The sequence below is a fragment of the Chiloscyllium plagiosum genome, chromosome 5 (genome assembly GCF_004010195.1).
Source record: "Chiloscyllium plagiosum isolate BGI_BamShark_2017 chromosome 5, ASM401019v2, whole genome shotgun sequence".
Taxonomy (NCBI): Eukaryota; Metazoa; Chordata; class Chondrichthyes; order Orectolobiformes; family Hemiscylliidae; genus Chiloscyllium; species Chiloscyllium plagiosum.
In genome coordinates, this window is record NC_057714.1 from 32,137,048 (window position 1) to 32,160,469 (window position 23,422).

Here is a 23,422-nt window from a genome sequence, read left to right on the forward strand (position 1 = left end):
CTTCTGCATTATACCCAGAAATACCTGCCATTGTTGTTCCACTGCCATCCCTGCTAGGGTATTACACCATTGAGCTTTGGCGAGCTCTTCCCTCATAGCTCCATAGTTCCCCTTATTCAACTGAAATATTGTCACTTCCGATTCTACCCTCTCCCTTTCAAACTGCAGATTAAAGCTTATTGTACTGTAGTCACTACCTCCTAATGCTCCTCTATTTTGAGGTCCCTGATCAAATCCGGTTCGTTGCACAACACCAGATCCAGAATTGCTTTCTCCCTGGTAGGCTCCAGCACAAGCTGTTCTAAGAATCCATCTTGGAGGCACTCCACAAACTCCCTTTCTTGGGGTCCAGCATCTTCCTGATTCTCCCAGTCTACCTGCATGTTGAAATCCCCCATAACATCTATAGTAATATCTTTGCGACAGGCCAATTTCAGCTCCTGATTCAACTTACACACTACATTCAGGCTACTGTTTGAGGGCGTGTAGATAACTCCTAAGAGGGTCTTTCTACCCTTAGAATTTCTCAGCTCTATTCATACTGACTCTACATCCCCTGATTCTAGGTCCCGTCCCCCCCCCCATGCAAGGGACTGAATATCATTCTTTACCAACAAGGCTACCCCACCCCCTCTGCCAGTCAGTCTGTCCTTACGATAGCACGTATAGCCTTGAATATTCATTTCCCAGGCCCTGACCACTTGAAGCCACGTCTCAGTTATCCCCACAACGTTGTAACTGCCAATTTCCACATGAGCCTCAAGCTCATCCACCTTATTTCTGATGCTTCGTGCACTCATATATAATATTTTTAATTTGTTACTCCCCTCACCCTTCCTATCAATACCTATTTCACTTGACCTTACGGCATTATCCTTTTTTGAGTTTTCCGCTCCATTGATTCCGTTGTCTTTCTTGACTTCTCTTGTTCTAACTTTCCCATTAACTTCCTTCTTAAAGTTCCAGTTTGTCCCCTCCCCCCCGCTATTTAGTTTAAACGCAGCTGTGTTGCAGTGGCAAACCTACCTGCCAGAATGCTGGTCCACCACCTATTAGGGTCCAAACCGTCCCTCTTGTATAATTTATCCTTACCGCTAAACATCCCCAGTGATTCAAAAAGTTAAATCCTTGCTTCCCGCACCAGTTCCCCAGCCACACATTCAAGTCCATTATCTCCCTGTTCCTGTCCTCTCCAGCCCGAGGAACTGGAAGCAAACCGGAGATAACCACTCTGGATGTCCTGCTTTTCAGCTGTCTTCCGACTTCTCCAACGTCCCGCTGTAGAATGTCCCTCCTCTTCTTCCCGATGTCATTTGTGCCGACATGCACCACGTCTGGCTCTTCACTCTTCGTCCTTGAGGATTTCCAGCACTCTGTCTGCGATGTCCTTAATCCTGGTACCAGGAAGGCAACACACCATCCTCAAATCCCACCTGTTGCCACAGAAACCCCTTTCAGTCCCTCTCACTATGGAGTCCTCTATTACCACGGCTCTGTGTGATGTCTGACTCCTTGGCTCTGCCTCCAATTTCTGATTGGCAGACCTGACCGCCTCTCGGACTGGCAGTGACGTCTGTCTCTACGGCTTCCAAGAGATTCAACCTGTTCCTGACAGGTACTTTCCCCGGGGTCTCTTGCACCTGTCTCATCTCTGCCTTCCTCATCGTCTTCTCCCTTCTACTCTCTTCTGGTATGCTCTGGTAATAACCTTGCTGTAGGTCCTGTCCAGAAAGATCTCGTTCTCTCGGATGAGCCTGAGGACATCTAGTTCTTTCTTCAGTGCTGCAATATGCTCTGTCACAAGCTGAACGTGTACACACTTTCCACAGTTATACAAGCCAGCTACACCTGACCTCCCACATCATGCACCCTCTTCAACTGTGGCGTAATCACTTCTCTCAACTTCTTTGTCGAAGACTCCTGAGCCAAAGACTCGCTCTTTTCTCAACAGAAACTTCCCTCGACCCCGTGTTTTGTTGCAAGTCTGTGGACTTTTAATTTAGGTTAGAGGAGGTGGGTGAGAGGGAGGCCCTACTGTGTAGGACCTGGGGCCGAGAACACACCTACTTAAATAACACTCACCCACCTTCCCAACAGCTTCTGCGCTCCGACTTCACTTCCGCCCAGCTCCCCCCGCTCTCTGCTGCTCCCTCATCTTAATGAGGGATATTCAGCCCAACCATGAAATTGGAAGAGCTTCTCATCCCTGGAGATCCCGCCTAATATTGTCGAGCAAGTGAGCAAAATTAGTCCGAAATAACTGATCAAACTTGGGGGTAATAAAAATGCCTGGGTATCGGAACCCTGCCCGTGACCACTTAAAAGGAGCCGAGGGCCACCTTCAACCTCTGGCACTTTCTTGAGGTTCCCCAAATGCACAGCTTCCGATTTTGCAAAGTTGATTTACATCTTGAAATAGCCCCAAATGAATTGATACATTGTATCAGACAAGGTACGGAGGTCAATCGGGTGCGATAAAAACAGAAGGGTGTCATCCGCAAACAGTATAATCTTGTGTACCCTCGATCCCACTTCCGGAGCAGTTATGTGGACTTTTTGACGAAAGGCCTCTGCCAGCGGTTCTATCACCAAAGTAAACAACGGTGAAAGGGGGCAGCCTTGACGACTACCCCTACCAATCCTAAAGTTCCCAGACTTCACCCGTCAGTGATGACCGCAGCCAGCGCGTGGTGATATAAAACCTCCACCCAACTAGCAAAAACCCCACCTAGCCCAAACCGTTCTAAGACATATAACAAGTTAGGCCATTCCACCCGGTCAAATCTTCGAGGAGAAAGTGAGGACTGCAGATGCTGGAGATCAGAGCTGAAAATGTGTTGCTGGAAAAGCGCAGCAGGTCAGACAGCATCCAAGGAGCAGGAGAATCGACGTTTCAGGTATGAGCCCTTCTTCAGGATCACCCTCACCTTTACCTCCTTCCACCTATCGCATTTCCAACGCCCCTCACCCAAGTTCCTCCTCCCTACCTTTTATCTTAGCCTGCTGGGCACACTTTCCTCATTCCTGAAGAAGGGCTCATGCCTGAAATGTCGATTCTCCTGCTCCTTGGATGCTGCCTGACCTGCTGCGCTTTTCCAGCAACACATTTTCAGCACCCGGTCAAATGCTTTCTCTGCATCTAAAGAAATCACCAACCCCTGAATCGATCGTTGCTGACAAACTTGGACCATATTCAGAAACCTTCTAATATTATTAGAGGACCTACGGCCCATTATAAAACCTGTCTAGTCCTCTTAACAATATGGAGCAACACCTTTTCCAATCTCACCACGAAGATCTCAGACAGAATCTTGAAATCTGAAGTTAACAGAGAGATAGGCCTGTATGAGGCTCAATCCTCAGGAATCTTCCCCTTTTAAGAATTAAGGAAATATTAGCTTCTCTTGAAGATGGTGGTAGGCATTCATGCATATAGGAGTGATTGTACATCTCCAACATCGGCGCTGACAGAATCCCTATAAATGCCTTATAAAACTCTCCAAGGAGACCATCAGAGCCAGGCGCTTTCCCACTCTGAAGTTGTCTAGCTGCCTCCTATATTTCCTGAACTGTTAAGGGAGCATTAAGGAGAGAGGCCTGTTCCAAGATTACCCGGGAGGTCCAGGCTCTTAAGAAAGGCCTCCATTTTAGCCCATCTGTCCTCGCAACATTCAGACTGATACAATTCAGAGTAAAAACTCCAAAAAGCCTCATTAATCCTTTTGGCATCATATGTAAGGACACCGGCGCTGTCTCTGATTGCAATAATGAATTGAAGAGCACACTTTTTCCAAGTCAGGTACACTGAATACTTCCCCGGCCTATCCCCATACTCGAACAGCCTTTGTCTAGCAAAAGCAAGTTATTTCTTTGTGGTTTGTGCAAGTATTGATTTCAAGGCAGCCTGGAGGGATGTGATCCACTGTAGCTTAGTCACCGAAGGCCTTGCAAAAATGTGCCACCTCGACGGCTTTCAACTGTGCCTCAAGTAGATGCTTCTGTTCCTCCTTCTGTCGTTTCCGGCTAGCCGAATAGGAAGTAGTTAATCCCTTAGCAAAGGCCTTAGCTGTCTCCTATAGCATAGACAGACTACTAGCTGTGCCTGAGTTGAGAGTCAAGAATTCCTGAAACTCCTTCAAAACGTATTCCACAAATTTGGAATCCTTAAGGAGAAAAGGATCCAGACGCCAGCGTCGCAAACCTAGCCCCTCACTCTTGGCCTTAACTTCCAAATATAACGCCGCGTGATCAGAGATAGCTGTGTCCCAATCTTACAACCCATAACCAAATCAAGAAGGGCCGAGGCAGCCAGAAAGAGATAATCCTCGTGTGACATTTATGTGGGTTTGAAAAAAAGGTGAAGTCCCTGCCGGTAGGGTGAAGACATCTCCAAATGTCCACCAGCCCCAACTCCTCGCATGTCAGTCACCTGCTTGGCCTGCAAAGTTGGGGGCCCACGAGGCATCCTGTCCACTGTTGGATCCAAAAGACAATTGAAATCCCCTCTATAATAATGTGCCGTGTTCCAAAGGCAGTACAGAAGGCGCTAATCAAAAAATTTGAGGAGATGCACCGAAGGACAATAGACATTTAAAATGTCATATTCCTCCCCATGTATCAGGGTTTTAAGTATCACAAACTGTCCCTGCTCATCTTTCACCTGCTCCAATAATGTGAACAGAAACTTTTTCTGGATAAGTACTGCCACTCCCCTACTTTTAGTAGTAAAAGGTGAAAAGAATACCTGGTCATAACTCCCCTGTTGTAGCTTCGGGTGTTCCTCATAGTCAAGATGGGTTTCCTGCAACAAAGCGATATCAAACCTCTTAAGGCTAGAAAGCACCTATTTCCTTTTTAACAAGCGAATGACTTCCCTTGATGTTCCATGTGCACCATTTAACAAGACACTTAGCCATATCCCCTTTCAGAGACCCTTGAACCCATGGGAGGGAGAACCCTTCTTACAATGGGCAAGCACAAGTAAATAAAGACTCATAGAGTCGAAGATTTGTGTATACAAAAACTACTCTATCATAACTACAAACAACTATTACTACCAAAAAACTACAAAGAAAACCAACTATAAAACCTTGAAAGGAAGAATCTCTCCCCTGCCCATAGGGGGCACTCACCCTACCCATCCCCTCCTTCACAGCTCCTTCAAGCCTGGAGTGTGCCCCAGCCTTAGCAAAAAAAAGATGATCCTTAAATCAACAAAAAAAAGACAAAGTCACGATAAACACTCCACCCATCTCCGGCTTCATGCCACTCCTACTTGTGACTAAAAGTGAAAGAGAACAAACAAAAAAAAGGAGATAATAAAGGACATCCACAAAACTTCCCATAATGAAATGCAATTATTAAAAAAAGGAACAACATATTCTGAGTTTTTTTTTATTTATTCGGGAAGGAGAAAAAAAAGGACAAAACAGGGAAAGAAGGAAAAGAGGACGAACACTAACCATATTCTTCAGACCAATGCATATAGTTTAAAGTGTCGACAAAGTTTTTCACTTTGTCCGCTGAGTCAAATGTATAAACTGAGTCCTTGTGGCTGAAACGGAGCACTGCAGGGTACGGGATACCCAGATTCCTCAGCCTCTTGTTAACTTCATCGAAGGATTTCCTCTTTCAAATTCAGCTGCCAAGAAGTCCTGCAAAAACATGATTTTTGACCCTTTGTGCAGCACTGCCTGTGGGTCTTTTCCCACTAATCTGAAAGCTTCTATTACTTTTTTGCTTGTCCTTGTATGAGTAGGACTGGACAGGAGCACTGCAACGGCCCAGACCTTTGCACTGCGACCCGATAGGCCCTTCCAATCTGCAGCCGGCTGGACTCGATCTGAAGGCCCAGGAATTGCGGCAGCCAGCTTTCAAAGAAGCTGACTGGCTGCCCACCTTCTTCACCCTCTGGGAACCTGACAATTCGCAGATTCATCCTCTGACCTCTATTTTCGAGGTCGTTGATCTGGTCTCGTAAGGCCCGCACTTATTGCTCCAGCACCTGAATCGGCTCAGATGAGGACTCCATCGTCGCTTACGAGGCCTTGGTTCAACCCTCCACCTCCACCAGCCGCTCCCCGAGGCCCTGGATCTCCCGTTCATGCTTCTGCAGCATGGACGTGATGGGTTGGACCTGGGAACGAATCTCCTCCAAGATCTTCTCAATCGCAGCCCCAACCTTCGAGGTAAGCCTCTCCATCTCCACCGCCAATTCCTGTGAGTCTGTCAGGTCCCTGGGAGATTCCGAAAAGGCTGCTGCTGCGGTCTCTGGTGTGCCCAGTGCTGCAGGGGAGTGTCCTCCCTGCTGCTGTTTGCTCGCTCCTTTTCCCTTAGGTATCCTTCCCACTCCCAAATATTAACAAATATGTGTTCTGTAAGGTTTTAAACTAATAATCCACATAAGTTGACTAGGGATGGCAAAAAAACCAATATGCTTTGGCTGTTAGGCAGAGCCGTCCACGACAGTTCCACAGAATCGCCGCCATCTTGCCAAGTCTGATTGCTCCCTCTTTAACATCTTGATTGCTTTATAACATTCTTAGCTGTTCTCCTTTTGCAATTACAATCATGTTCTATTTAAAATCGCCTTCTTGAGAGCTGCTACTGGCAAAATAATATTCAGAAATTTAAAGCCCTTGTGTTCACCTCACATGCGTGAAATCCCAGTTCAGCTGCACCTTAGATCTAAACATTTAGGCATGGAAATGACTATGATTTTGAGCACATTAACAGAATTCTTTCAACATAATTCCATTGCCATTTTGCAAATTGAAATATGGTCATAAAATTCAAATACATAACACTGCTGTTGATGACACTACTGAAGTTTTCCAATTACTACTGTCACTGCCCATGTGACACAACATGCTGACTATGCAGCTGTTGGATGCAGACTTGAATCCATGGTTTGGTTATAACATGGTGTGACTCATTGATTGATGTAATGCCCAGCTTTCAAAGCAGGACAACACAGGCTCATTGCAATAATTTGATTATAATTTGATTCTAACTCACAAAAGAACAAGCATTCAGCTAGAAGAGGGGGCCAGCATTATCACCCATTATGACCAGCCAATGCATTCATTATCAGTGAGTGCATGCCCATCAGCAGGACATACGAATAGGAGAAAGCTGTTCAGTTAACTAGGGCTGCCCTGTCATTCTTGATCATGGCTGATCATCTACTCAATATCACTTTCATGAACTCTCTCTATAACCCTGAACCTCACTGGTCTCCCAAAATCTATCGATTCATGTTTCAAACCCGTTCAATGACTGAGTTTCAACTACCTTCTGGGTTAAAGAATTCCAAAGCTTCATCATGCTCAGTGAAGAAATTCCCCTTCATCACAGTTTTAAATATCCTGCCCCTTATCCTGGGATTATGATTTCTGCTTCCAGAGGAAGCCACAAGAGGAAATATACTGTCCGTGTCCCCTATCAAGATAATTCCACCATCTGAGAGATTAATCTAATGAAGTTCAACTGCTCTCCTGTTAAGGTAAGTATAACCTTCCTTAGATAAGGAGATCATAATTGTATACAAAATGGCTGGGTAAAGTCTCATCAAAGTTCTTTACAATCACAGCAAAGCATCTTTAATATTGTACTCAAATACTGGTGAAATGAATGTCAACATACATTTAGTCTTCCTAATTGCTTGCTGCACCTGCAACTATACATTAATAAGTCATTGTCAAGGAACTCAGACCCCTTTGTACATCCGCACCTCCCAACCTCGCACTATTTAAGAAATATTCTACCTTTCCATTTTATCTAACAAAGTGAGTAAGTTCACATTTATTCACATTATTTTCCATCTGCCATGTTCTAGCCCGTTCACTTACCCTGTTAAAGTCCTTTTGAAGTCTCCTTGTATCCTCCTCACAAGTTACATTTCCACACAGTTTGGTATCATCTGTGAATCTGGAAATTTTGCAATTGGTCCTCGCATCACTTATTCACTAACTATTTGTTCATCAGTGCTCAGTTTGAGTTCCACCTGGCCACTCAGCTCAGACCTCATTGCAGCCTGAGTCCAATTATGAACAAAAAAAAGCTGAATTCCACGGATGAGAAGAGGGTAACTGTCCTTGACATCAAGGCGACATTTACATAAATGCAACAAGCTCGAGCAAAATTGAAATCAATTGCAATCTGGGAAGACACTCAAATGGTTGAAATCTTACCTAGTACAAAAGAAGCTGATTATAAAGATATTTGAGATGTGCCAACAGCCCCTCGGGAATTAACATCCTCTGGAATGCCTTACCTACTGAGGGCTGTATGTGAATGTTTTAACTGAAGCAACCTCTGATATAAAGGGGGAGGTATGGTGTGTATTTGTGTACATATGGTGCACTGTCACTTTAAGAGTCTGATCACATGACATAATAAAGACAAAAACATCCATTTCAGGCAGACAAACACTTCTCTCTGGAGTGAGTACCTCCTGAACAATGTTCTTGCTGTTTAACGCCTTGGCCTCCTGAACCTTCTTGAAACTGTCCATCTCCTACTGATCTTCCTGATACCCACATTATCATCAGCCTGGAGGTCATCATCAAAACACAGAAACCCATGTGGAACAGCTACATAAATGCTGGTCTACAAGATCATGTCAGAGACTGGGAATTCTGTGATGAGGCACTTTCTTTTGGACTTTTCAGAGCCTGTCCACAATCACAAGGTATAACTGGGGAGTGTGACCATATTCCCCATTTGCTTGGATGAGTGTCACCTACCAAACTCATCACTTTCACGATCAAGAGAAACAAGCACTACAGACTTATTAGAACTTGCAAAAGGGTAATTCATTTTGTAGGTGATTCAGCTCAGTTACTTATTCTCTGTAGGTCTTGCTAAGTTACATTCCCATTCTACCAAACCATTGCTGTGAAACAATGGAGTACCTTTAATGTTTCCCACTAAGAAATGTATTGCTGTCACTGGGTCAACATCTTGGAATTTCCTCCCCTATAGCCTTGTGATGAACCTATCACAGCTGGACTGCAGTAGCTCAAGAAGGCAGCACTTCTGCAGCTGCTGAAGGGAAATTAGGGATAGTCAATATCCCTTGTTAGCAACTCATGAATTTCCTTAGCAAATGTTTAAGTAAGAGCAATTCAATAACCATCCCTGGGAGCTATTGATAAAGGTATGTTCTAAATATAGTGGCTCTGTATTTAACTCAGAAATTTATAATTTCAGCTGGACTTGAATCTCAACAGGCCTTAAAAATAACTCCCTTAACTAGCGTATCATGTGTCAAGGCTATATTTCTTTTTTGAAATATAAACTGCGAAAAATGGAAATTAGAACACTGCTGTGTTACAGAAAATGTACCAAGTTGTCTTCCTTAGCAACTTGAAGGTCAATAGTAGAACTGTGTCATGTTCACTCATTGGTTACACAGATCATGTACCTTTTAATAATTAGAATTCATGTTGAAGATCAGAGGGTTATAGCTGCGAGACAGGCAGAAGGAATGACTGGCAATCATAAGCTTACCCAGAAAACTAACCTTTCTATTCACCACTTAAACCTGAAAGTATAGAAGATGAGATCGTGAAAGGACAGCAAGTAACCAGGATAAAATGATGGATGGTCGAGAATTCCTTTACAAACTGGAAAGGAAGGTACTGAGGGTAGAATTGACATTCATAGGCTTAAGTATTTCCAATGTAACAATGTTACATTCAGAATGATCTAAGTTGCATGGGAAGCCCATTTATTGGAGTTCATAAGAATGAGTGCAAGAAAAGAACTCACAAGGAAATAACCATCCCTGGGAGCTACGACTGCAAGTATAGTGGCTCTGTACTTAAATCAGTTCTGTGTTTCAGAAAATGTACCAAGTTGTCTTCTTTAGCAACGTGAACTCAGTGAGCAAACTGCAGTGTTAACTACACCTATGAGGTCAAAGATAAACACGACTGTGACTGCAGAAGTAATGAGAAAGGAAGATGATAGCTAAGAAGGATTTTTGTTGAACGGAAATGTAAACCCTTTTCTTTAAATAATACAACTAATTTCATAAATATATTAAAGGATACTGAATGTATTCAAATTGTTCAGAAGGAAATAGATTTACCTCCAGAGTGTGAATTGAAAGCCAGGTTTCTAGTAAATACGATAAGTAGAATGTAATACCCTTCTGTTGCACAAAGGCATTCAGAGTATGATAGTATATGAATCAATGACAGTAGTAGTTGTTCAAAAATTATCCGTCGATGGAATTGGCTTTCTCCTAGGTAATTACGAGTGAAGATTATAGAAAGTCATAGAAAATCCAAGTGAAGTTAAATGAACGGAACAGTTGCAATGGAATCATACCTGGAACTTAGAACATGATTGTGGTTGTTGGGGGTCAGTCATCTCAGATCCAGAACATGTCTGCAGGAGTCCATCAGGATAGCGTCCTAGATCTGATCATCTGCAGCTGCTTCAGCAATGACCTTCCTTCATCATAAGGTCAGAAGTAGGGATGTTCGCCGAAGATGGTGCAATGTGCAGTATCATTCAAGTGACAGTACAGGTGCAGGAAAGTGAAGAGATGAATGATAATCGAAGTGTGATAGGAAAGGTTGAAAATACATGCAGAAGAATGCAACAGAAATTAGACCAGAGTAATGAATGATGATAAAATGTCAAAGATATAGGTTTAGATTAGATTTTAGATTAGATTACATTACAGTATGGAAACAGGCCCTTCGGCCCAACAAGTCCACACCGACCCGCCGAAGCGCAACCCACCCATACCCCGACATTTACCCCTATACCTAACACTACGGGCAATTTAGCATGGCCAATTCACCTGACCTGCACATCTTTGGACTGTGGGAGGACACCGGAGCACCCGGAGGAAATCCACGCAGACACGGGGAGAACGTGCAAACTCCACACAGTCAGTCGCCTGAGTCGCGAATTGAACCCGGGTCTCTGGCGCTGCGAGGCAGCAGTGCTAACCACTGTGCCACCGTGCCGCCCACAAGGTTCTTTATCTGAATGCATGAAGTATTTGTAAAAAGACAGATGAGTTGATGGCACAAATATAAATAAATGAATTGACTTAATACCTGTTACAGAGATTTGGTTGCAGGGCAACTGGGACTGGGAACACAGTGTTCAAGGGAGTTCAATGCTCTAGTAAAAGCAGCAAAAAGGAAAATAGATGGGGTAGCACTGTTAAGAAAGGATCCTTTCTGTGGGTAAATGATAAATATTCATGTAGGTACAATAGATCATGATTGGTTTGGGTGGAAATAAGGAATAACAAAGGAGATAAATCATGGGGAGTAGCCATTTATAGGAGTTGTTTTGCTGCAGGACAATATTGACTGGACAAATCAGATGGGAAAGGGTAACACAGAAGACAAATTTGTAGAGCAATACGTTGTAGAACCCACCCAGGAACAGGCTATTTCACACCTAGTTTGACAGATAGGAATGTGAGATGATGCGGATGACTAAGAAACCTTGTAATTAAGTATCTTCCATGGGCTCGGGATCACAACAGGAAAGAAGTTAAAATTCATTTTGACAGACAGCAGTCCTCAAGTTAAATAGGAGTAATTACAGAGTTACGAAGGAAGTGTTGTCCATAGTAGGCTGAGAAAATATACAGAGACGAAATTCAGTGGTTCAGCAGTGACAAACATTTAAGTGAGTATTTCATAATACTCAGAAAAAAAATTGAGTCAAAAAGAACTCTATTGAAATGATGGTTAATCAAGACGGTCAAGCAGAAAACTCCAGGCAAAAAACTAAGACATATAAAGCTGCAAAAACTAATAGTAAACGACCAGATTGGGAATTTTATTAGCATCCAGCAGCAGATGACTAAAAATCTCAGAAAGAGAAAGAAAATTTATTATGAACATAAATTGGCAAGTAAAAGAAAAACAAATAGAAAGAGCTTCTATGGTATATAAAATGATAGTAGTTAATTAAGTGTAGACCTTATGAGGATCTACACTTAGTGAAACTGCAGATAATTTAAACCAATATTTTGTACTGGTCTTCAAGGTGGAGGATACTCAAAGATAACAGCTAAAAGATAACATATAAGGAGGGTGCTAACGAGAGAAAAGATCAAACAACAATCATTATTACAATGGACAAAGTACTTGACAGGCTAATAGCCCAAAAGGCAGACAAGACTTAATGACCTGAATCCATGAGCTCTACAGGAAGCAGCTGCAGAGACAGTGCAGGCATTGGTTGAAATATTTCAATAGATACCAGGAGTGTTCCGGTGGGTTGGCAAATGGCTAATGTGATGCCCCTCTTCAAGAAGGAAGGGAGAAAGAAAGCAGGAAACTATATGCCAATTAGCCTACCATTTTCCATTGAAAAGATACTAGAATCCATTATTGAGGAAACAGCAGAATATTTTAAAAACGTTTAACACAGTCTAACAGAGTCAACATGGTTTTGTGAAAGGGGAATCATATTTGATGAATGAGCTAGAGTTCTTTGAGGTCATAACAAGTAGAGTTCATAAAAGGGAACTGATGGATGTACCTTAGGTTTAAAAGTGTGAATAAAGAACTCTCCTTCTTTAAGCTTAACCTCTACATCGCTGAAGCCAGACACCAACTCAAAGACATGTCCTCCTACCGCCCCCTCAACCACGACCTCACCCCCCATCACCAAACCATCATCTCTCAGACTACACAGAAGCTCATCACCTCAGAAGATCTCCCACCTACAGCTTCCAACCTCATAGTCCGGGAACCCCGCACTGCCCAATTCTACCTCCTTCCCAAGATCCACAAGCCTGACCACCCTGGCCGACCCATTGTCTCAGCATGCTCCTGTCCCATTGAACTCATCTCTACCTATCTCAACGCTGTCCTATCGACCCTAGTCCAGGAAATCCCCACATACGTTTGAGACACCACCCACACTCTCCATCTCATCCAAGACTTCCATTTCCCCGGCCCCCAATGCCTCATCTTCACCATAGATATCCAATCCCTCTACACCTCCGTCCGCCATGACCACGGACTCCAAGCCCTCCGTTTCTTCCCCTCTCGACGTCCCCAACAGTACCCTTCCACCGACACTCTCATTCGTTTGGCCGAACTGGTCCTCACTCTTAACAATTTCTCTTTGAATCCTCCCACTTCCTCCAGACCAAAGGGGTACCCATGGGCACCCATATGGGCCCCAGCTATACCTGGCTCTTTGTTGGCCACGTAGAACAGTCCATCTTCCATTGTTACACCAGCACCACTCCCCACATCTTCCTCCGCTACATTGATGACTGCATTGGCGCCATCTCGTGTTCCCGCGAGGAGGTTAAGCAATTCCACACATTTACCAACTTTACCAACACATTCCACCCCGACCTTAAATTCACCTGGACCATCTCTGGCACCTCCCTCCCCTTCCTGAACCTCTCCATCTCCATTAATGATGACCGACTTGACACCGACAATTTTTATAAATCCACCGACTCCCACAGCTATCTGGATTACACCTCTTCCCACCCTACCTCTTGCAAAAATGCCAATCCATACTCCCAATTCCTCCACCTCAGCTGTATCTGCTCCCAGGAGGACCAGTTCCACCACAGAACACATCAGATTGCCTCCTTCTTTTGAAACTGCAATTTCCCTTCAGACATGGTTAAAGATGCCCTCCAACGCATCTCGTCGACATCTCGCACATCCACCCTCAAACCCTACCCCTCCAACCGTAACAAGGACAGAACACCCCTGGTGCTCACCTTTCACCCTACCAACCTTCAAATACACCACATCATCTGATCACATTTCTGCTATCTCCAAACGGACCCCACCACCAGGGATAGATTTCCCTGTCCACCTATTTCCGCTTTCCGCAAAGACCGTTCCCTCTGTGACTACCTGGTCAGGTCCACACCCCCCAACAGTCCACCCTCCCTTCCTGGCATCTTCCCAAACCACCGCAGGAATTGCAAAACCTGCGCCCACACCTCCTCCCTCACCTCCATCCAAGGCCCTAAAGGAGCCTTCCATATCCATCAAAGTTTTACCTGCACATCCATCAATATCATTTATTGTATCCGTTGTTCCCGATGCGGTCTCATCTACATTGGGGAGACTGGATGCCACCCAGCAGAGTGCTTTACGGAACATCTCCCGCACCAATCAACCCCGCCGCCCTGTGGCCCAACATTTCAACTCCCCCTCCCACTCTGCTGAGGACATGCAGGTCCTGGGCCNNNNCTGTTTGCTACCTTCACCCACCCTCCTCTCTGACCTATCACCTCCATCCCCACCCCCATTCACCTATTGTACTCTATGCTACTTTCTACCCACCCCCACCGATTTATCTCTCCACTCTGCAGGCACCCTGCCTCTATTCCTGATGAAGGGCTTTTGCCAAAAACATCAATTTTCCTGCTCCTCAGATGCTGCCTGACCTGCTGTGCTTTTCCAGCACCACTCTAATCTAGACTCTGGTTTCCAGCATCTGCAGTCCTTGTTTTTACCTTATTTAAGCTTAAGACAGTTTACTGCAGATCACTTTTAGATTGACTTTGTCAAAACAAAGGGCATTGAAAACCGACTACAACTGTTCAAAATTAAGCCACTTTGCTTTTGGATAGAATGTGAGGAGGATAAAACATTTAAATCTATCTCTTCCCCCTTTCTGGAACATCAAGAAAAGGCGAAATCTTCCATTAGATGAAATGCCAATGGAGAGCAGGACTTGCTTTAATTAATACCTCTGAAGCAGGTGGGACTGATCCAGGTGCAAGAATACTAGCAATATGCCAAAAGTGGGCCCCTTCCTACAGCACCTTGTATTCTCAGACGGTCTCCCATCCAAGTATTAACCAGGCCTGAGTCTACTTAGCTTCTGAGATCAGACGAGACTTGGCATTATCAGATTAGCTTGGCCATATCCAACACAATCTCTTTCCTTAAATTAATTAATTGCATGACTTTGCAATATTCTTTACTGTCACTCTGTGGAGCACTCACTCACAAAACCAAGTTTGCTCTGCTCCTGAAAACACACAATGAAATCTACCCCAGTATGTGCTAAATCCTTTAAACCTGAAGGTGGAGGACAGTCAGTTATTATCAATCTGTCCTAAGAATTACATCAGTTATTTGTTATTGCATGTGCTGTCTACAATAAAAATGTTTAAGGTCAATGTTCTCAAAGTTCATTCCTGTCTGAAAATATGTCTGAAATGTTACTTACATTCTCTGCTATGACATTTACCGCAATTAAGAAGAAACAAAACATAATATTCTATAGCTTGTTTGAATAAGGGACTTAGTTATCACTAAATTTTACTTAGCTTTCAGCAAACAATTGGCACATAAAAATTAATATTTTAACCACACACCAGATTTTGGTCAAATTTCCATCAGTATAAGCTATGCAAAGCATGTTATGTTGGATTGGCAATATTTATCCACAGATGCAAAATCCCTATGCTTGGTCAATCTGCATTCTTTCAACCAGATTTTGCTCTGTATCCTCCATATTTCCACATATTCAGAGTAGTTGTAATTAGATGTGTCTTAAAAATTGCATGTCGAATCTCTATCAATTTTTATTTCTGAAGAGGATGCCCTTGTTTATAGGAAATAAACAAGTTGGAGGGTTAGAATTCTAATTCAAGGCAGGAAATAAATATACTAACAGAATCTTTGAATAAAGTTGTTTGAAAGGCTAAATCTATTACTAAAATCAAATCACCGCCAGCATATTTGGACACAGATTTTAGCACGGTGGCACAGTGGTTAGCACTGCTGCCTCACAGCGCTAGAGACCCGGGTTCAATTCCCGCCTCAGGCGACTGACTGTGTGGAGTTTGCACATTCTCCCCGTGTCTGCGTGGGTTTCCTCCGGGTGCTTCGGTTTCCTCCCACAGTCCAAAGATGTGCAGGTCAGGTGAATTGGCCATGCTAAATTGCCCGTAGTGTTAGGTAAGGGGTAAATGTAGGGGTATGGGTGGGTTGCGCTTCGGTGGGGCGGTGTGGACTTGTTGGGCCGAAGGGCCTGTTTCCACACTGTAAGTAATCTAATCTAATCTAATCAAATACATAGAAGTGCATGTGTCAGTTAGGTACTACATCTTAATTTTTTTTTAAAACAGCATGGTTAATCCAATCTTTTGAAGGGCTTTACATTGGTAATGAAAAGCTACTGAGGTAGGCAGGAATGTCAAATAATTAGATCAGCCAGAATCCCACTGGATGGCAGAACAAGCTCAAGGGGCCGAGTAGCCTATTCCTTCTTCTACTTTATATGTACTGATGTTAGCTACCAGCTGTTAGACTGACAGAAGCAAACAGCAGGGCTTGCAAATGTTATTCTCAAATACTTCTATGGATCAGCAAAATCCGCAAACTGTGCAGCAATTACAAACATTTTCACTCACCTTATTGTGATGCAGCCACAAATACTTTAACCATTTAAATCTCGACAGATTAGGCACTTCTGTTAGTCCTCTTAAAATAAAATATGAAACAAGCATTTTATTTTAATTATTGGTTAAACAAGTGTCACAATATAAACATAAAGAGACACTCAAAAGCACTTTATATATTAATGATCTGGATGAAGGGACTGGGGGCATTCTGGCAAAGTTTGCTGATGATACAAAGTTAGGTGTACAGGCAGGTAGTACTGAGGAGGTGGAGAGGCTGCAGGAAGATTTAGACAGTTTAGGAGAGCGGTCCAGGAAATGGCTGATGAAATTCAATGTGAGCAAATGTGAGGTCTTGCACTTTGGAAAAAGGAATACAGGCATGGACTATTTTCTATACAGTGAGAAAATGCATAAAGCCAAAGTACAAAGGGATCTGGGAGTGCTAGTCTAGGATTCTCGAAAGGTTAACTTGCAGGTTGAGTCCGTAATTAAGAAAGCGAATGTAATGTTGTCATTTATCTCAAGAGGGTTGGAATATAAAAGCAGTGAAGTGCTTCTGAGACTTTATAAAGGTCTAACTAGGCCCCCCTTTAGAACACTGTGTCCAATTTTAGGCCCCAAACCTCAGGAAGGACATACTGGCACTGGAATGTGTTCAGCGGAGATTCACATGGATGATCCCTGGCATGGTCGGCCTAACACACGATGAGCAACCGAGGATCCTGGGATTGTATTCATTAGAGTTTAGAAAGTTGAGGGGAGATCTAATTGAAACTTACAAGATAATGCATGGCTTAGAAACAGCAGATGCTGGGAAGTTGTTTCCATTAGGCAGGGAGACTATGACCCATGGGCACAGCCTTAGAATTAGAGGGGGTCAATTTAGAACGGAAATGAGGAAACATTTCTTCAGCCAGAGAGTGGTGGGACTGTGGAATTTATTGCCATGGAGTGCAGTGAAGGCCGGGACGTTAAACGTCTTCAAGGCAGAGATTGATAAATTCTTGATCTAGCAAGGAATTAATGGCTACGAGGAAAGTGTGGGTAGGTAGAGTTGAAATGCTCATCAGCCACGAATAAATGGCGGAGTGGACTCGATGGGCCGAATGGCCTTTCTTCCACTCCTTAATCTTATGGTCTTATTGTTTTTTAAAGTAATATGTCAGCTTTATTTCAGCATTGTGATATTTGATTTTAAGCTACCTACATTTCACAATCAGAAACACAGATTCTGTCGTGTGAAATGAGGTCATTTGGCTAATCGAGTTCACACCGACCCTCTGAAGAGTATCCCACCCAAACCCAGGCCCCCACCCTATCCCAACACGCTGCATTTACCATGGCTAATCCACCGAGTCTACACATCCAGGGACACTATGGGCAATTTCGCATGGCTAATCCACCTAGTCTACACATCCAGGGACACTATGGGCAATTTCGCATGGCTAATTCACCTAACTTGCACATCCTTGGACTGTGGGAGGAAACCAAAGCGCCCGGAGGAAACATGCAGACATGAGAAGAACTTGCAAACTCCAGACAGGCAGTCGCCCAAGGCTGAAATCAAACCAAGGTCATTGAGTCTTTTGAAGAGATGACAAAGAAGATTGAAGGCAGAGTGATAGATGTGAGGATGTGGGTATCTGGAGGTAGGACAAATTGGCTGAAGGAGCTGCACAAAATGGCTTCTGCACTGCTAAATTATATTGTACTGAACCAGACAGAAACAAGAAACCGCAGACTGATCAAACTTGATAAAAACACAAAAGTAACGGTTTAACCCTAACCACAACGCAGGACAAAGAAATTATGATAGCATGAGACAGTATGCATGAATGTTTTATGCTATTTCATTGGTTATTACCAAATGATCATGCTCCATACTTGCCTATAAACAATATGTATGAACCCTATGCAAACTTTATAAGGGGTCGGATTCTTTTGGTGTAGAAGTACTCCTGGGTTGATCAAAGTCCACCCACCTAGCCGTATCAAGAATAAACGATTGCTTGTGTGATTGATAAAGAAGTGTTTACAGGTGTGTTTATTGACCGATTGCGGAACTGAGAAAACGGTGGCGTTCCCAAATAGTTGCTGTCTTTGTCCTTCTAGATGGTCGTGGCTGTGAGTTTGAAAGGCGCTGTCTAAGGAGCCTTGGTAAACGTCTACAATGCACCTTGGAGATGGTGCACACTACTAGTGAACATCAGTGGTGAAGGGAGTGAATGTAGTAGATGTGGCGTCAATAATGTGGGCTGCTTTGTCCTGGATGGTGTCAATCTCCTTGAGTGTTTCAGTGCAGCTTCAACAACACTCTGGTATACTCTATGCTTGCCTGGTTTAGTGTAGTTCCAACAGCAGGCAAGCAGAGAGTATACCACCACACTTTCGCCTTGTGCCTTGTGTAATGGAACAGGCCAGACCCCCTCAAAACATCAGGAAGGTAGCCCAGACTCTAACTTTTCTTGTTGTTTTAAGCAGATGCAGAGTAGATATTCCAGGAGTGATGCAGCTGATCAAAACCCCTCAGTTTTAAACTAGAATTAATTTACGTGGTACCAAATGAAACACCAACAAAAGAGAACAGAATACAGAATAACTTAATCTGTCTGAAAATCCAATCAACACCATTACAACTTAATATTGCTGTTCCAAATATTTGCAATAACCTCCTTGGCAAAAAAAGTAAAATCCAACAAAGGTCCTTACAGGAGAGATGTCAGAGAGAGAGAGAGAGAGAGAGAGAGAGAGAGGATCAGCATGGAGCTATTTCTGTGGGTCCAGTACCTTCAAAAAACTGCTTGCTAAAACCAAACCAAACCAAACCAAACCAGAGAAAAGCTGAGCTGGGAAAACTGGCCACTCTCCTTTCATTGTACAAGTGTTTTTTTTAAAGTTTAAAAGGTTCTTCAAGTAGATAAACCCAGACATTTCAGAACCTGTGTCTTTACTACCCTTGTGAAAAAAATCCAAGGACAACATAACCATGTTAAAGAAGCAGCATCATCACTCGTTCCCTCTTAAAAATAATGAACCATCAAAATCCAAAGGTGGCTTCATTTTAAAACCCCTTAACCTTTCACTGTTGGTACACTACAACGCCCACATAAGTTACATTGACTGTAAACATGCAAACATGCACTACTACATTTGGTTTCAGTCCATTTACTCCTGCCAGCGAACACATTCATTTCTCATCCAAGTCTCGACAATGCATTGGCAATCACGTTTTCTTCTCCTGTCACAAGCACAATTTTCAAATTGAATGGCTGTAACAAGCTCCATCGAAACAGTCTGGAATTTTTGTCCTTAAATTTCTCCACAAACTTCAATGGTTTACGATCAGTGTGTATGATCGTTTCAGACATTACTGCTAACATAAACGATGAAATGTTGTAACGCCAACACCAATCTCAAAGTGTCTTTCTCAACTGTCAAATATTTCTGCTGATGAATGCTTAATTTCCTGGAGAAATGCCCAATAGGTCTATCTAGTTTCTCATAGTCTTCCTGCAAGGGCACAGCACTGACACCCACATCACTGCCATCAACAGCCACTTTCATGGCTTCATGAAATTAGGTGTGGCTAACACTGCAGCAGTGGTTAAACACAACTTTCAGGCTTTCAAATGCCTTTTGATAATTCATTATCCACTGAAATGTCTTGCCTTTCTTCAGTAATTCAGTGCGTGGAGTAGCCACACAGCTAAAATTTGGTACAAACTTCCGATAAAATCCACTCAATCCCAGGAACAGTAGTTTTCTGCTCTTTTTGTCGATGGTGTGGGAAATTCTCCAATTGCTTTTGTTTTTGCTTTCTGTGGGGCTATTTGTCCATGTCCAATAACATGGTCCAGGAAGGTGACCTGGCTTTGGCAAATTCACTTTTAGCCAGGTTTATCACCAAGCCTGCCTCCTGAAGTCGATTGAACGATTCCGATAAACGTTGCAAATGCTCCTTCCACGTGTGACTAAAAATCACCAGGTCATCTATATATATAACATAGTTGGGTAATCTGAAAATGACCTTATTGGTTTGTCTCTGAAATGTGGCTGGCACATTTTTCAAATCAAATGGCATGATTTTAAATTGATACAGTCCATTCGGCATTACAAAAGCCAAAATTGTCTTCACTCTTTCAGACAAAGGTACCTGCCAGTTCCCGCTGAGCAAGTCAAACTTAGAAACATAAGTTGCTTGTCCCATCTTATCAACCCAGCCTTCCAAACACAGAATCGGATATGCATCAGTCATTGTAACTGCACTGACTTTGTGATAGCCCACATAGTCATTGGGTACCATCTGGCTTTTGCACCATTGCTATGAGTGAGTTTCAGTCACTGTAACCCATTTCGATTATGTCATCTTGGAGCAGACATTCAATCTCCTTTCGAACCTGTGCCAACTTCTGCCTATAAGGAAGGTACTTAATCAGAACAGCATTTCTGATAACTACATCATGCATAATAAGGTTAGTACTTGCCGTCTTATTTCCATATATCTTCCATGCACTGGCAATAATTCTTTCAAGTCATTTTGATTTTCCTCGAGAAGATAACTCAATAATTTATCCCAACTTTTGACAACTTCCTCATTGTCCAATTGAATTTGAGGCATGTCCAAGTCTGAACTTGGTTCTTCACTCTGTGTTGTAACCAATAACAACAACACATTCTCCTCTTGCTTTCTTTCCCTATCAAATTACCTTTTGAGCATCTGTAATATTTCTTTTTATATGGAGTCCTTATCAAACAGTTCATTTCAGTCAACCTCCTTTTGACTTGAAAAAGTCCACTAAACCTTGCTTTTACAGATTCACCTATCACTGGAAGTAGCACAAACATATTATCGCCAATTGGAAAATTGCGGGTTTTTGATTTCTTGTTTGTTTCCTGTTTCATTGTATGCTGTGATACTTTTAAATTCTTTATTGCTGGAACAGCACAGCAGGTCAGGCAGCATCCAGGGAACAGGAGATTCGACGTGTTTTTGATTTCTTGTTTGTTTCCTGTTTCATTGTATGCTGTGATACTTTTAAATTCTGTCTAGCCAACTCCCCTACTCTATTTAACCGTTCCCTAAAATTTGACACTTGGTCTGTGAATTCTGACTTACCAATTTCTCCTTAATCAATTTTAGTGGTCCTCGCACTCCATGCTCAAAAACTTATTTAAATGGCCTAAAATTGGTCGATTCACTTGGTGTATCGCTGATTGCAAAAAGTACAAATAGAATTCCTTTATCCCAATCATCTGGACAATCTTGAATCTCAGCCCTCAACATGGTCTTTAAGGTCTGATGCCACCTGTTTAGCACTCTCTGCCATTCTGGATGGCTAGCAGAGAATTTGAATTGCTTTATTGCTAAGCTGTCCATAATGTCTTTGAATAATTTTGATGTAAAGTTTGACCCTTGATCTGATTGTATCTCTGCAGGTAGTCCATATCTAGTGAAAAATTTGATTAACTCCACTACAATCCTTTTAGCTGTGATATTGTGTAATGGAATGGCCAATGGAAATCTAGTGGACACATCATTATTGTTAACAAATACTAATTCCCATTTTTTTGCTTTAGGCAGAGGTCCTTCACAATCAATTAAGACTCTTGCAAAAGCCTATGGTTTTCCAATTACCTGACTTGTATGACACATCTTGCAAAATTCAACTACATCCTTGTGCAGTCCAGGTGAGTAAAAATGTTTTTTGCATTTTAGCTTGAGAATTTCATACTCCTAAATCACCCCCTACTGGTAGTTCACGTGCAAACCTTCCTTGCTATAACTCACTGGCAATACAACTTGATGAACTTCTGCCCATTTCTCATCTGCCTGAATATGTGGTGGTCTCCATTTTCTCATTAAGACATCATTTTTAAGATTAGCACACCAGGATACATCTTGGTTCTTCTTCTGTGTATGTGTTTTGATATAATTGGTTTAGTTCCTCATCTTTCTGCTGTAACTCAGTTAATTTCTCTGAACTAAAGATGTCTGCTTTGTCATCTATTTGCTCCTGGTTTGTCTCAAACATTTGATCAAATACAGTCTCTGCTAATTCCACTTCAACTTTCTTAGCTATACTCCTTGATCTCTTCTGTTTCAGCTGGTGACTTTGTGACTTCATTACCACACAGCTAGGAAAAATCCCAGGACATATGTCTTTTAATAGTTCAGTTGCCTGAATTTCCACTGGTTTTTCCATTCACAGTAGGCAACACTCCTACCTGTGAACCAGTTACATAGTTAGCAAGGACAAATTATATTCCTGGAGTTGAGAGTTTGTCCAGTATTCCTACCATGACTTCTCCTCTTTTCACTGGACACTTTAACCTCACTCCACATAACGGAGCACTTTTTGTCTCACCGTGAATCCTGTTATTAGCACTTCTCCTGGCAATGGTCCTTCAGAGGTGCATATCTCATCTTTCAAAATCAAAGATCAAGAGGATCCTGTATCTTTTAACACTGTAACCTCTTTTCCTGCTGCTCCATGCCTAAACAAGTAAGCTTTAACTTTGCAGGTATATGTTTTAAGACAATCTGGCACTTCCTCTTTAAAACAACCTCCAACCAGGTTGTATATTCTGATGCAACCTTTTAGCCTCCTCTGTGCTTTCTGTTACCAGTTCAACAAACTTCACTTGTTTATCCTGTTTTCCTACATCTTGCTTCCCAGTGCTTTTCTGAACCTACCAACACTATGATTTCACGTGGCCTACTTTATTGCAGTGAAAACACCTGATCTTTTTATCTTTTCTTTGCTCTTATTAGGCAGCACGGTGGCACAGTGGTTAGCACTGCTGCCTCACAGTGCCAGAGACCCGGGTTCAATTCCCGCCTCAGGCGACTCTCTGTGTGGAGTTTGCACGTTCTCCCTGTGTCTGCGTGGGTTTCCTCCGGGTGCTCCGGTTTCCTCCCACAGTTTAAAAATGTGCAGGTTAGGTGAATTGGCCAAGTTAAATTGCCCGTAGTGTTAGGTGAAGGGGTAAATGTAGGGGAATGGGTCTGGGTGGGTTGCGCTTCGGCGGGTCGGT

General features: G+C 42.9%; 1 protein-coding gene across 1 annotated transcript in view; it reads right to left on the reverse strand.

Moving 5' to 3' along the window:
* Nucleotides 1-23,422, reverse strand: part of LOC122549788 (leucine-rich repeat-containing protein 72) — an 84,967-nt gene that overhangs the window by 43,070 nt on the left and 18,475 nt on the right. The window contains exon 3 of the mRNA XM_043689821.1: nt 16,397-16,466. Coding sequence (XP_043545756.1) covers nt 16,397-16,466 — 70 coding nt within the window. The remainder of the gene's footprint in view (nt 1-16,396; nt 16,467-23,422) is intronic.